The sequence below is a fragment of the Alexandromys fortis genome, unplaced genomic scaffold (assembly GCF_014885135.2).
Source record: "Alexandromys fortis isolate MF-2015 unplaced genomic scaffold, M_Fortis_MF-2015_v1.1 scaffold_9, whole genome shotgun sequence".
NCBI classification, from domain to species: Eukaryota; Metazoa; Chordata; class Mammalia; order Rodentia; family Cricetidae; genus Alexandromys; species Alexandromys fortis.
In genome coordinates, this window is record NW_026067892.1 from 19,909,186 (window position 1) to 19,921,906 (window position 12,721).

The 12,721-nt window shown below is 51.6% G+C and overlaps 1 protein-coding gene across 1 annotated transcript in view; it reads left to right on the forward strand.

Annotated features, from left to right (window-relative positions):
- LOC126498958 (cadherin-23-like) overlaps nucleotides 1-12,721 on the forward strand; it is a 255,620-nt gene that overhangs the window by 34,348 nt on the left and 208,551 nt on the right. Inside the window, exons 2-3 of the mRNA XM_050137954.1 lie at nucleotides 1,428-1,499; nucleotides 5,210-5,287. Of these exons, the coding sequence (XP_049993911.1) occupies nucleotides 1,433-1,499; nucleotides 5,210-5,287 (145 nt within the window). The 5' untranslated portion in view covers nucleotides 1,428-1,432. The remainder of the gene's footprint in view (nucleotides 1-1,427; nucleotides 1,500-5,209; nucleotides 5,288-12,721) is intronic.

The following is a 12,721-nucleotide window of genomic DNA, read 5'->3' on the forward strand; positions in this document are numbered from 1 at the left end:
AAGTTATATCAAAACTGCTCCATGGGCTGTCTCATGTCATTGGATGTAATATCTGTGGGAGTCACCTCACTATCTGCTCAGGACATGGGCTGAGAGACAGAAACCATCCCTACCAGGGCTGAATTGGTGAATTGGCCCCCAATATTGGCAGACAAAATCCTGTCAGGGGCCAGCTAGCTCCTCATTCTCCTAGTCAGTCATTGATGGTGGAAGCAAACCGTCTGCTGTGGGCCAATGCTGACTACACTTACTGGTGGGATTCCCTGAGTAAGGTGCTGTGTGGCTGAGAGCTGTCTCATGAGCCAGGGGTGGGGAGGTCTTTAAACAAGACACCCAGTGGGTACATGCCAGCCATGTTCCCACACTCCCAGGCTCACTTTGTGGAGAGATGGATGTAGGCCGTTAGGGAGATCTCATCCTGGGTCCCTGATGTGGAGGGACCATGACCCTGCATGATGGGTGGGAAGGGGTGGCCTACCATCAGCCTCCTTCAGGGATAGGGCCTTCCTCACTGAGCCTGCATCTTTCCAGAGCTCAGTCCCAGGCTCCCAGAGGTTTGTTGGGGTATTCTCTCTTGGACACTGTTGTAGTTCATGCTCCATTGCTGTGAAGAGACACTGTGACCACAGCAACTCTGATAAAGGCATTGCAGGTGACTTATAGTTTCAGAGGTGCAGCCCATCATTGTAACGGCAGGAAGCACGGTGGCATGTGGGCAGACATGGCGCTGGAGAGGCAGCTGAGAGTTCTACATCCAGACTAGCAGACAGCAGGAAGAGAAAGTGACACTGGGCCTGGCTTGAGCTTCTGAAACCTCAGAGCCCACCCCCAGTGACACACTTCCTCCAGCAAGGTCACAACTATTCCAATAAAGCCACAGATACTAATAGTGCCTTGTCCTATGGGCCTATGAGGGCCATTTTCATTCAGACCACCACAGACATCATGGCCTGAGTTTCCTCTCACCCTCCCGGGTTAGGAGATAATACAATGGACGTGAGAACCTGAAACAAGGATGCTGGGGTCTGGGCAGTTTGATGAACTTACCAGGCCCCATCTTCCTGCTTAACACCACACTCGACCCCATTCCCAAGTGTTCTGCCGTTCTGCAGGATATGGGTTCAGAGGGCAGAGGCGGCAGCCTGTCCTTTGATACACTGAAACTTGAGTGTGTCCCCAGAAAGTCCTTTGTGTCTGCCATGAGTTTTGCCTGTCACATATGTCTTAGAAAAGCCAAGGACTCTCGGACCATTTGATATACTCAGACCTGGACTAGGCTGAGAGTGGGTGGACCCGACTGTCTTCTCCTGGGAGCTGCTCCCTGTTCCCATCCCAGGCCTTGCTCTCCTGGACCTCAGAAATGGGATTCTGGAGTTCCAGAAGTTTGCATCTCACACCCTCTTTCTTTTCCTTGTTTGTATTCCCAGGAACCATGAGGTGCCCCATTGCTACTTCCTGTGCTGTGCTCTGGCTTCTCATGTTGGTGTCTGGATCCTGGGGTAAGTCCCTCTTACCCTCTCTGTAAGTCTCTCTGCTAATACCAGCCAGCGCTGGGGAGGCTGCACTGGAGGTTGCTCAGACCAGTAGCCTGACTTTAAAGCTCTCGGACCCCAGAGACCATGTTTTGCCACGTGACTGAAGACACATGTCCCTCTCTAGGCCTCGGGTGGCCTCCTGCAGTTTGCAGAGGGCTGAAAATACTGGCTGTCCCCACAGCCTGGGTCCCAGGAAGCCATGGAGGAGCCTTGAGAAATTCTTAGATTCCATGATCTGTGACCATGAACTGTCTTCCTGTGCTGTGGAAAGGGGTCACAGGTCTGTTCAGTGTCCCAGCTGTGTTGTAACACCTGCTGCGTGATGTTGTGTGCATAGAATGCCACCTCTAGGGAGTGGGGGCGTCAGCACATATGCAGGGGGCTCAGTCCAGTAGGAGAAGGATGTGAAGGGTTAATACACACCGAGCTGTGCAGGCTGTGCTCATAGGGACGTCCCTGGTCCTAGAGAAGTTCCTCAGAGGGAAAAGAGTCCCTGGGCTGCAGGTAGTTACCACCTGGCCAGCAGGGAAAGCTGTTTATTTTGCCTAGAGGAAAGGGGGGGGGGAGAAGGCATCCTGGACAGGGGTGGGGAGTGGGTGGTCAGAATTTCTGTGGATGGCCTGAGCACACGTATGTGATAGCCCAGAACTGTCCTTCTTTTAGGAATCTCCCCTTCTAGTGCCACTGGTGCCCGCCAAGAAGACCTGGGCACCTTGTCCTTGCCTCTGGGCAGCAGATAGTAAGGAACAGGGAAGCTGCACTGAAGGAAGGCCAGGACCACAGGCATGCTGTGCACAGTGTCCCCCAGGGCCAGGGTGTCCTCAGAGAACAGCTATGGAAACCACGTGCCTGGCGACACAGGCAAACACATTCCCACGGGGCCCCTCTCGGCTGCTTCCCTCTGGGGAGCTGTGGGGCTCTGGAGGACAGAGTGCTGCCTCATGCTTGTTGGAGTTTCGCTAGCATCGTTTCCTCTCCTCGTCCCCATTTCCTACTTGAATGCCCCCAGCTGTGGGGAGCTCACTCCCATCTAAACAGCTTGGGACTTCATTCCAGTCTCACGGACTCTTAGAGACAGAGAGGACGTAGTCTCAGGACCTTTTACAGAGGAGAGGCTGGATGGCCCAAGGTCATCCAACCTGAGTTTGTTTGTCTGTTTGTTTATTTTTAATCAGATGACCACCCCTCCTGGTCTGACCCATGCAGGAGTCAGAACCCTTGTCTCTGCCTCTGTGGGACTCTCTGAGCTACTCTGCTGCACTAACGGTCTGCCTGTTAAAAGCCACACATGTAACTGTATAGCAGGTTTGTCCCAGCTTGCTCAGGGAGATGTCTGTCTCCCTTGAGCTTTCAAAGACTGTTCAGGTGTTCTGCACGCAGATTTTACTCTCTGCCCCTGGTCTCCCTTGGGAAGGCTTCTGAACCTCCCTAGACTGCACTTTTCTTTGTCTATAGTTCAGGGGCAGCATAGGTCGATCCTGTGAATCAATATAAACATCAAGCCCTCTGACTGGTACATCGGGTACTGGATGAATGCTTGCTCGACGCTCACCCTGTTGTTAGCGTGCTATCTCTCTCTCAAGGGACACAGAAAACAGAGAAGCATAGCAAGTGGCCTGAGGCCACCCAGCAAATTGTATGGCAAAGCACAGGTGATCTGCCTGGGTTCTGGCTAGCTTTGCTGACCACATCTACGTGTGCTAAGCAACTAAAGTTGCTCCTTTTAGTGTGGCGGGTGGCTGGTGCCAGGAGGTCTATGAAAGAAAATTTAGAAATAAAGCAAGCTGCTGCAGACCAGGTTTCCCTTGTCACTAATTTTCCACCCACAATCCTAGCCCACTATTGCATTCTTGGGGTTCCCAGGGTCCTCTACTTCCTTGTGTCAACCCCCAAGGCCTGCAGCAGGTCTCAGAGTCCTTCCCCTCTGGACAGCACTTTTATTCATGCCAGGGTTAATGATAGCTACCACTTATTAAAGCTTGCTGTGTGTTAGGCTTAGCACTGGGCACCTTGTGTATGTAATCTCATTGAATCCCCAGGTTAGTTGTGAAGTAAGCCTTGTTATTATTGCCATTTTGCACACAAGTAAACTGAGGCACGGGAAGCCTTGTGCCTAGATGTAGGACAAGGAAGTTTCAAAGAAGATGAGGTGCCATTTTACCAACTCTTTCCGAGACTGCTGCTGTGAACATGGACACGTGTGTTTAGGTGTGTGTACACATCTGAGGAGTCTATGTGAACATGGACACATGTGTTTAGGCATGTGTACATATCTGAGGTGTCTATGTGAGCAAGGACACACATGTGCAGGTGCATGTGCACATCTGAGGTGTCTATGTGAGTGTGGACACATGTGCAGGTGCGTGTGCACATCTGGGATGATTCAGGGAGGGACACAGATGTACAGGTGCATGTGCACATCTGGGGTGGTTCAGGGAGGGACACAGATGTACAGGTGCATGACCACATCTGGGATGGTTCAGGGAGGGCTTCCTGGGAGAAGAGACACAGAAATGAGGTGAAGCTTGAAATTTAGGAAGTGAAGTGGAAAAACCAGCAGTGCTGGCCTGGAAGAGTGAGGCCAGAAACAAGCATAGTCTGGCTGTCTAAGCAGGAGGAGAATGAGATGCCCAATCTCCTGCATGTCCTTAGTTCCCTCCCTAATGCCAGCTTCTCACCCTCTGGGAGCCTGGCATGAGTTTAAGGGCACCCAGGTCAGTAGAAAAGAGAGTGAGGGAGCTGTCCCTGCCCCTTGTAGGCCCCTGGAGCTCCCTGTAGGAACCCCTGTAGGAGGGGCTGAACCACAGAAACTGACCTGGTCCCCCAGTTTTCAGTGACTGCGGGTAAGTGTCCCCTCAGCCTACTGAAGCCCCCAGGAAGAAGCAGAGAACTGGAGAAGCCAGCCGTGGGCGAAGCTTGTTAGGGGCTTTGTGAAGTCCCCCAGTCCGAGCACATCACCTGACTCTTCCCAGCCCCCACCGCACATGGGTGCTGTCGGAGTGCCCCTCAGTTAACAGGGCACGTTTTGATGTCTGGGTGCCGAATAGACTGAGATACTCCAGCCAGCCTCATTCACACCTGGCTTTCTGTTACTGGATTGTAGCTATATGAGGGACTGGCAGGGAGAAGCAGTTCCAGAGATAGTGGCTGCCACTAGGTCATCACTGTTATTCTTCCCACAACAAACACACTTTAGGGGCTTTCTAAACACCAGGCCCTGCCGTGGATGCCAGGGTGACCATGAGCAGCCAAGCCCTTGACCCTTTAGAACCTACGTAAGTTCTACTTCAAACCATGCTGCTTGGTGGGAATCCACCATAGCCCACGGGGGTCTGAGTGTGGGATTTGTAGGAGCCGTATTAGGAAAGTAAAGAGAAATGGTGAAATTCATTTTAATAATATCTTTTACTTCATCTAAGATATTCCAAATTATATTCCAATGTGTCATCGATATTAGAGGTTAGCTAAGATGGTATCCACAGATTTGGGTGGGGAGGCAGCACCTTAAAAGTCTTGTATGCATTTCATGCTAGGGCCAGTGCCCGGCAGCCACTTGTGACCGGGCTGCCCATCTTGGGAAGCTGATGTTGCCCACATTCACTCTGTGTCACCCAGTAGGATACAGAAAGCTGGCGGGGGCCACCAGGCTGACATCCTTGTCCTCTGACTTGCAGGCCAGGTGAACCGACTACCGTTCTTCATCAATCACTTCTTTGACACCTACCTGCTGATCAGCGAGGACACACCTGTGGGTGAGTTGGTACCTGGGCTGGCGGGAGCTTGGGGAGTATAGGGTGAAGGACCTTCCATAAGTGGAAGGGATCTTGGAGGTTGCGATCACCTCCAGCCTGCCTTGGAATGTTCCTCATGTTTGGATGCCGAGGGAGGGGTCAGGACCCTCACTACCCCTCCTAGCGGCCCATTTGAGCTGAGGGGTGTTCTAAATAACATGGCTTACTACTGCCTCTACTGCCGCTTTCCCATTTGGGACTAGTTTCATCCTGTAAAATGGCTCATTTCTGTTCTGTTTCAAGCCTTTGTGGGTATTTGAAGAAGGCAGCAGGTGTCTTTGTTTCCTGGCCCTTTGTGCTTTCTCTGTGATGACATAATTTTCTGAAATGAGCTTGCTGGGTTTTGTCATTAGATGTAGGTGACTTTGAGCATCCAATGCCCCTCCTGGACCCCGATCCAGTTACTTCATCACAAGTCTGTTGTGTGTGACTTCCTGGTGTGGCCCTAACAGCGGTAGATTGACGTCTGTGCTTACAGCTCCAAGGCCCCAGCTGAGCTCTAGGAACCCTGAAGCTTGTCAGAAAATGAGATTGGATTGTGGGTACTCGTCTGTAGCTGTGCCAATGACTACCAAAGGCTTAGCCCCCTTTCACGGTGTGGGAATATTATATGCAAGTCCCTTGAGGGTCCCATGGAGTTGCTTGCTCTCCTCAGGGCTTGGTGGGGAAGTTTGTAGTCCTTGGATATGTCACACGTTTGTAATATTTTGAGGGTGTGTTCATTTGGCATGTCCCGAATACAGTTCTGGTACAGGCTGGGTCTTAGTCTGGGTCACTATTACTGTGACGAAACACTATGACCAAAACAACCTGGGGAAAAAGGGTTTATTTGGCTTACTAACCCACATCACAGTTCATCATCAAAGGAAGTCAGGACAGGGACTCAAACAGGACAGGCACCTGGAGGCAGGAGCTGATGCAGAGGTCATGGAGGAGTGCTGCTTACTGACTTGCTCAGCCTGCTTTCTTATAGGACCCAGAAGCACCAGTCCAAGGATGGCACCACTCACAACGGGCTGGGCTCTTCCCCACCAACCATTAATTAAGAAAATGCCCTATAGAATTGCAGCCTGATCTTACAGAGGCATTTTCTTAGCTGAGGTTCCCTCCTCTTAGATGACTGTAGCTTGTGTCAAATCAAAACTAGCCAGCACAGTCTGGTGTGAGCAAGACTTTGTAGACCCTAGAACGTGTGTATAGTCCCAGCATGTCCAAGCTTTTGCCATTGCAAAATAACTGCATCATCTATAAAGTTCAAGCTTCAAAACCACGTTGTTGAATCACACAAACAAAACCAAAGGCAGACAGACAAAGGCAAAAACAATCCGTTAATGCTTTTAGAAAGTGTTACGGTTTTGTGTTGAGCCCCGTTCACAGCTGCCCTTAGTTGCATGAGCCGCATGGGGACCATGCCCTGCAGATTGGACATACACCGCAGCAAATACACCAGTGGCCTGCAGTGTGGATCACCCTTAGGACTTCCGGTCCCTTCCATTCTTACTGTTTCTCCTTGTGTCTGATATATACCTAGATGATTGCCTGTGCCAGCCCTGAATGCTACGGCCACAGAGGGGTGTCAGGCAGATTGAAGAAATCAGGGCCCTGGGTGACCGGGACTGAGCGAATGTCTGGTGTGGTCCCCAGGGTGATGAAAGGAGGTGGGGCCGAAGTGCGAGGGAGGTCCCTCCCTTGCCTTCACCTACTGTTTCCGCGGCTGGCTTTTGAACCTGCTCCTGTCACCTCGCCCACAGTGGGCGGTCCTCTGTGGCGGAGGGTGTGCATTGACACAGCTGACAGCGGAAGCCGAGGGCTGACCAGCTACGAACTGATTCTGGTGCCCGCTGAGAAAGGCAGAGGGACCTCCTGAGGGAGCAGGGCTGGCTGCGTTCTGCCTTGTCACTCTGCGGGGCCATGATCGTTTGGCATGCCCAGAGGCCCCACTGTGCAAGGAGGATGAGAGTAGACAGAGTGGGCACTGATGGTAAGGAGTCCTAGGCTGCAGCCCTGGCTTGTCTTCTGCAAATGCCAGCATTGATTGGCTCCTGGGAGCCCCTCCCAAGCACTGGAGCCCCTTGAAGGCTACTCTTGGCAGCCACTGCAGAAATGGCTGTCTAGTGCTGTGGTATCAATCCTGGCTCTGGGGAGCTTAGGGACAGCTCTGATGTTCCCTCTTAGGAAGGGTACCAGCGACTTTTTTTACTTCCCCCTTTCTTTTGTTTAAGGATCTGGACAACAGGGCCTTAACCTAGAAATCAGAAGCCAAGATTTTGGTCCTTAACTCTGTGACCTTGGATACAAATTCACTGTCCTCTGGTTCTCTATTTCAGCAAGGAGAGATTGAGAAGATATTGGAAAGTTGGGTCTAATGGGATGAGGTCTGGCTGTGGCTGTTTCTAGGGTCTATGATAATGCCTAAGTCTCTTGTGGAATTTTGGCACTCATATGGCCTGAGCTGTTCACAGGGTAGTGTGGTATCCCATGGATGTGGCAGGCATGCGTACAGGGGCCTGGCCCTTGCTTTCTATGTGGAAAGGGAAACACCCTAGGGACTTGACTTTGATATCTGACCGCTTCCAACTGCCTCCTCTCTCAATCTGTATGCCAGTCTGAAAATGGATGATGGACTATCCCCCTCATGGGCCTAATGGGGAATGAACTTACTTTAAACATCACTAACCCCAAAGCTACGCTTTCACACCTAGAATGTCATATCCCTAGAGGCAAAACTCTGTATGGCCCAGCAGTGGTCACTGAGGCTTCCTGCCAACCAGAGGCCTGCAAGTGACTGCTAAACACACGGAGAAGCTGGCTCTGGCGTGCAGGACTATGCCAGAGCCCAAGCCAGGTTGAGCGTCAGCTCTCCCACTGCCAGAGCTGGGGGCAGCTGGGCTGTCTGCTCCTGGGTTATGCTATGTGGCTTTGACTTGGACCCCTGGGGACGGGGCTTGCAATCCCACAAGGTTCCTCCATGGAAAAATTCAGGAACAAAATTTCCTTCTTAATAATGATACAAAACCTACTTCCCCAGAACTCTTACCCACTGGTCTAATTCTATCTGCTGAAGCCTTCAAACAAAACAAAGCAAAATAAAACAAGAACAAACAAACAAACCCACAACAATAATGGAATGCAAGTGATGTAGGTAGAAGTTGTTCTTTTAACAGCCACACCTACTAAGTCTCAAGGCAGTGCCCTAAGTAGTTTTATGTATCAGTTCATTAGAAAACAAAACCAGCCACCACCCCCCCCTTAGGGTATCTGAGAAAGGGCTGGGCAAAGGGCTCTTTCTTTGTGTAGTTTCTGGTAATGATCTCCCCAGGGTTAGAGATTGGCCTGCTACCTGCCCAGTGTTTCATCCTTTGCCCTCAATTTCCGAGTGGCATGTGGCAGGGGAGGGGATGGGAGGGCAGAGTGTGGATGCCACGTGTTGTTGTTATCTCTGACATTCCGGGCTCCCGTTCCCTCTGCCTGATTGTCTTTTTGAAGACCATCTCCTAGCCAGAGAAGACAGGAGCCAAATGAAGTCATTAAGTAGATCAGCCCTGCTCTGGCTTGTCCACACAGCCCCATTTCCCACGGCAGGGGCCCTGTCTGTGTGGGTCCTGCTGTAGATGTGAACATCAATCTCAGGGATCAGAGCCTGGGCAGAAGGACTGGGGGCCAGGACAGATCTATGGCTCCATTTTTGGTCAGTTCAGTAACCATCAAGTATACCTGGGACCGGCTGTGGGCCATGAACAGACATCAGGTACCTGAAGCGTGAGATGGTTGCTGACTCCAGCTTGCCTTAAAAGTCTACCCTAGGTACCCCATATGATGGTGCTAAGATCAGCAATGAGCCGTGTCTGGTGGGATAGGCTCACTGCCCCAGTACTTGGGAAACTGAGACAGGAGGATTGTGAATTCAAGGACGGCTTGGGCTATCGATCAGGACCCATGATCAAGGAACAACATAAAGATCACCCTCACCCTCTCTTTGTGTTGCTGAATCTGTGGCTGACTCTTGGTCTGCGGGAATCCTCTCCCATCTTCACAGGCTTCTTTCCTCCATCTCTGCTGGTCCCTAAGCATCAGCTCCACCTCTCCACCTTGGAGGACCTGGGACTCAGCTCTTTTCACATCTGCGTTCCCATGACTTATGGTCCATTCTCGGTCCCCTTTCTGGGTTCCTCCAGGCAGAGTGGCAGGCTTTGTCTTGTGCCTGGTTACCCTCTCGGCGACAAGCATGGCTGTTCATTTCTCTCCTGTCTTGGATTATGGATGCTTCTAGGTGGACAGAGCTAAATCCGTGTCTCCATACCCTCGCCCAAGGCCTGGCATATGTCTGGAACTTGGAATGTCTTAGGAATATCTGTGTCTTCAAGTCGGTGTGAGGATCTTCTAAGGCTGAGGTTGTGACTGGCTTCCTCACAGAGCATCAGGCATTGCTTCCCCGACAGTGTGTTCAGTGATAGTGGAGATAGTGGTTCGGAGAGTGGGCCCAGGAGAGCCTTCCCCCAGATGGCACAGACGCTAAACGTGCCTGTGCGTTTGAATGGTCTGACCCACGTCATGTCAAGATGGCGATTTTTATCATCCCAGCTGCCTGCTGGAGCTGCATGTAGCATATTTGCTGGAAACCCATGGGACGTAGAGCATGGCTAGCCCAGGAAGAGGGACCCAGCTAGGCTTGGAAAGACCCAACCTACCCAGCTCCTGGTAGGGTCTAGAGGGAGTAGAACCACATGTATTGACTGCTACCTTCAGAGCTCAGGCCCTGAACTGTGTGATTATCTCCAGCCTCTAAGTGCCCATAGCCCAAAGCTTCCCAAGGAAGGAGTAAAAGTGTCTGCCACAGCCCACTTCCCCTATCCCCACAGATACCTGCTCTTTAGCCATAGCCAACTGCTTGGAACCCAGGACTGCATAACCTACCCTATTGCTAAGCTTTCGTGGAGGCTGTGCTGTTTCCTCAGCTCCAGTGCTGGTTCCTTTCCCAGAGAACCCCCGGCCTCCCCTCTCCCACGCCCATCAGCTTTGTTATTTAGCTCTGTTTAGCACCTAGGGGCTTTTGTCCCCGCTCTTTGTGTGTAGCTCCCCACAGGGTTATTAGTGTTTACATGTTAATTTTATTAATATCAGCATGACGATTAATGATCATTTTAGTATTTAGGTATGGTATGAGATTGTGGAGCGGTGGCATTTGCTGTGGCGTATTGACTCCTGGCCTCCTGTGGACTCTTGCTAAGCACTTTAGCTGTGTGACCCCCCTCATGGATTCGTCATAAGCCCCCCAGATGTCTCGTTATCTCTGCTTTGCAGCTGCCTTTCTCCAAGTGCGGGGCCCCGCTCAGAGTGGGCCGGGGGGTGCCTGTGAGGGGGAGAATGGACGAATGGGTGAATGGATGACCGTCGAGCATCTGGCCAGCTCTTTTCCCTCAGCTCCCCATCCCTCCATTTGTCACCAGGGCGGATTCACAGGGAGCTGACTTTCCCAGGCAGCCCCCTCAGCACCCCCAAAGTGTCTTGAGTCACAGCGAAGGTGATAATGCCTACGCTAATCACCTGCACGAGGAAATTAGTCTTGTCAGGAGCCATTAAGGTGGGAGCTCGGGAGGCATTAGGATGGAGCGGACCCAGGCGGCGCCTGGCACTGCTGACAGTTGGCACTGATTAATTTTTCTGCAAACTCCATCAATGCCCAGCTGTTTTGTCTGGACCTGGGGAAAGCAATTTTCAGGTGGGCAGGCCCTGCTGCAGCGGTCTTACACATGGAGGAGCTTATGCCTGCCTGCCACTCTTGACATCTCCCAGGGAGTGCTGGGAGAGGAGGGGGTGATGGCATGGCTGGCTGGGATGGAGGGACCAGAATATGAGCTGGGACACAGGATGGTGGAGAAGGAGCTTCTGCAGCGAGAGAACATTCTGGGACAAGTATGGGCCTTTAGGACTAGACTCAACCCCTGTAGTGTGAAGGGGCTCTCCCTCCTTGCTGGGCCGCCTTCCTGTGGCTCTTTAAAGGGGCAGACAAACATCTCTCAGGAGAGGGAGGGCAGCCACAGGGAGACCATTATTTCTTTTTGCTGCCCCAGACAGTTCCTGAGGACTGACGCAGGCCTTCGTGCGGCTGTGGACTCTCTCAGTGAGGACGGCTAAGCAAACTGCTGGACCTGCAGGGTAGATGGATGTGAGCGAGGGGCTGCCGGGTCCTTTCAGTCTGAGGGGCATGTGCTTATGTGGCTCCGGCCTTGCTGCCGGTGGTTAGCACAGAGGCAGTGACCCTGGGAGTGACAGCAGTTAAGAGACTAGGGTGGGCAGGATGGAGGGAGAGGTCAGAACCCTTGCTGACATGAAGGCTGGGCCTCACCTGTATTGGGGGCTAAGGGCCTGGATATCTTAAATTCCCACCCTCACCCTGCCTGAGGACTCCTCAAAAGGACCCCTGGGAACCCAGGAGCCCTTAGAGGGACAGTTCTGTAATCACTGCTTCAGTCAGCACGGTCCCACTTTACAGATGGAGAAAGTGAGGCCTGAACCGTTACGTGTGAGGATCTTTGTGGGCACCATCTAGGAAGATGCCATGACTGTCCATGTCACAGGAAGGCTCCAGGCCTCTCAAGATTGACTGCAGCCCCGGACCTAGTCTGGGGGTGAGGGGGACAGTCTGTCTAAGTGGGCATAACCATCACAGTGAGCTATTTCATTACTCTTGGCCCAGGCAGCCCATACAGTTGGCCAAGCCGATGCTGTGTGTGTGTGGGGAGGGAGGGGCAGAGCTGAAATAGCAGTGGGCACTAGACCACATAGAGAGACAGGAATGTTTTATTTTATTCTTTATTAATTTGGGTTTCTAGATTGACATAAACTCAGGCTGGTCTTGAGCTTATAGCAACCCCTCTAAGCTTCAGCCTTCAGCATGCTAGGCTTACAGATTTGAGCCACCATGTCTGGCTATAGAGGACCACTGTATACCGCATTGGTTTGTGGTCTTGGGATAACCCCCAGGACCATGATGTTATCATCAGTGGACCATCTCCCCAGTGATGGGAACACCACCTTAGGCTAAGAGCTATAATTTTATTTATTTATTGAGACAAGGTCTCACTCTATAGCTATGGCTAGCCTGCAACTCACTATGTAGGGCAGGCTAGCCTTGAACTCACAGAGCTCCATGTGCTTCTGTCTCCCAAGTGCTGGGATTAAAGGCATTATACCACTATGCCTGGCTTTTTTTTTTTAAACTTTATTTTGCCATTATGTTAAGCGTGGAGGAAAGCTGCCGGAAAAGTTCCGAGAGTCCCCATCATCCAGTTTCCTTGCCATTAACATTTTGCACAAATATGATACAATTATGGAAAACAGGGACAGAACATTGCGATGATGCTGTTAACGATTAAGTGTGTTTACATTTTTACC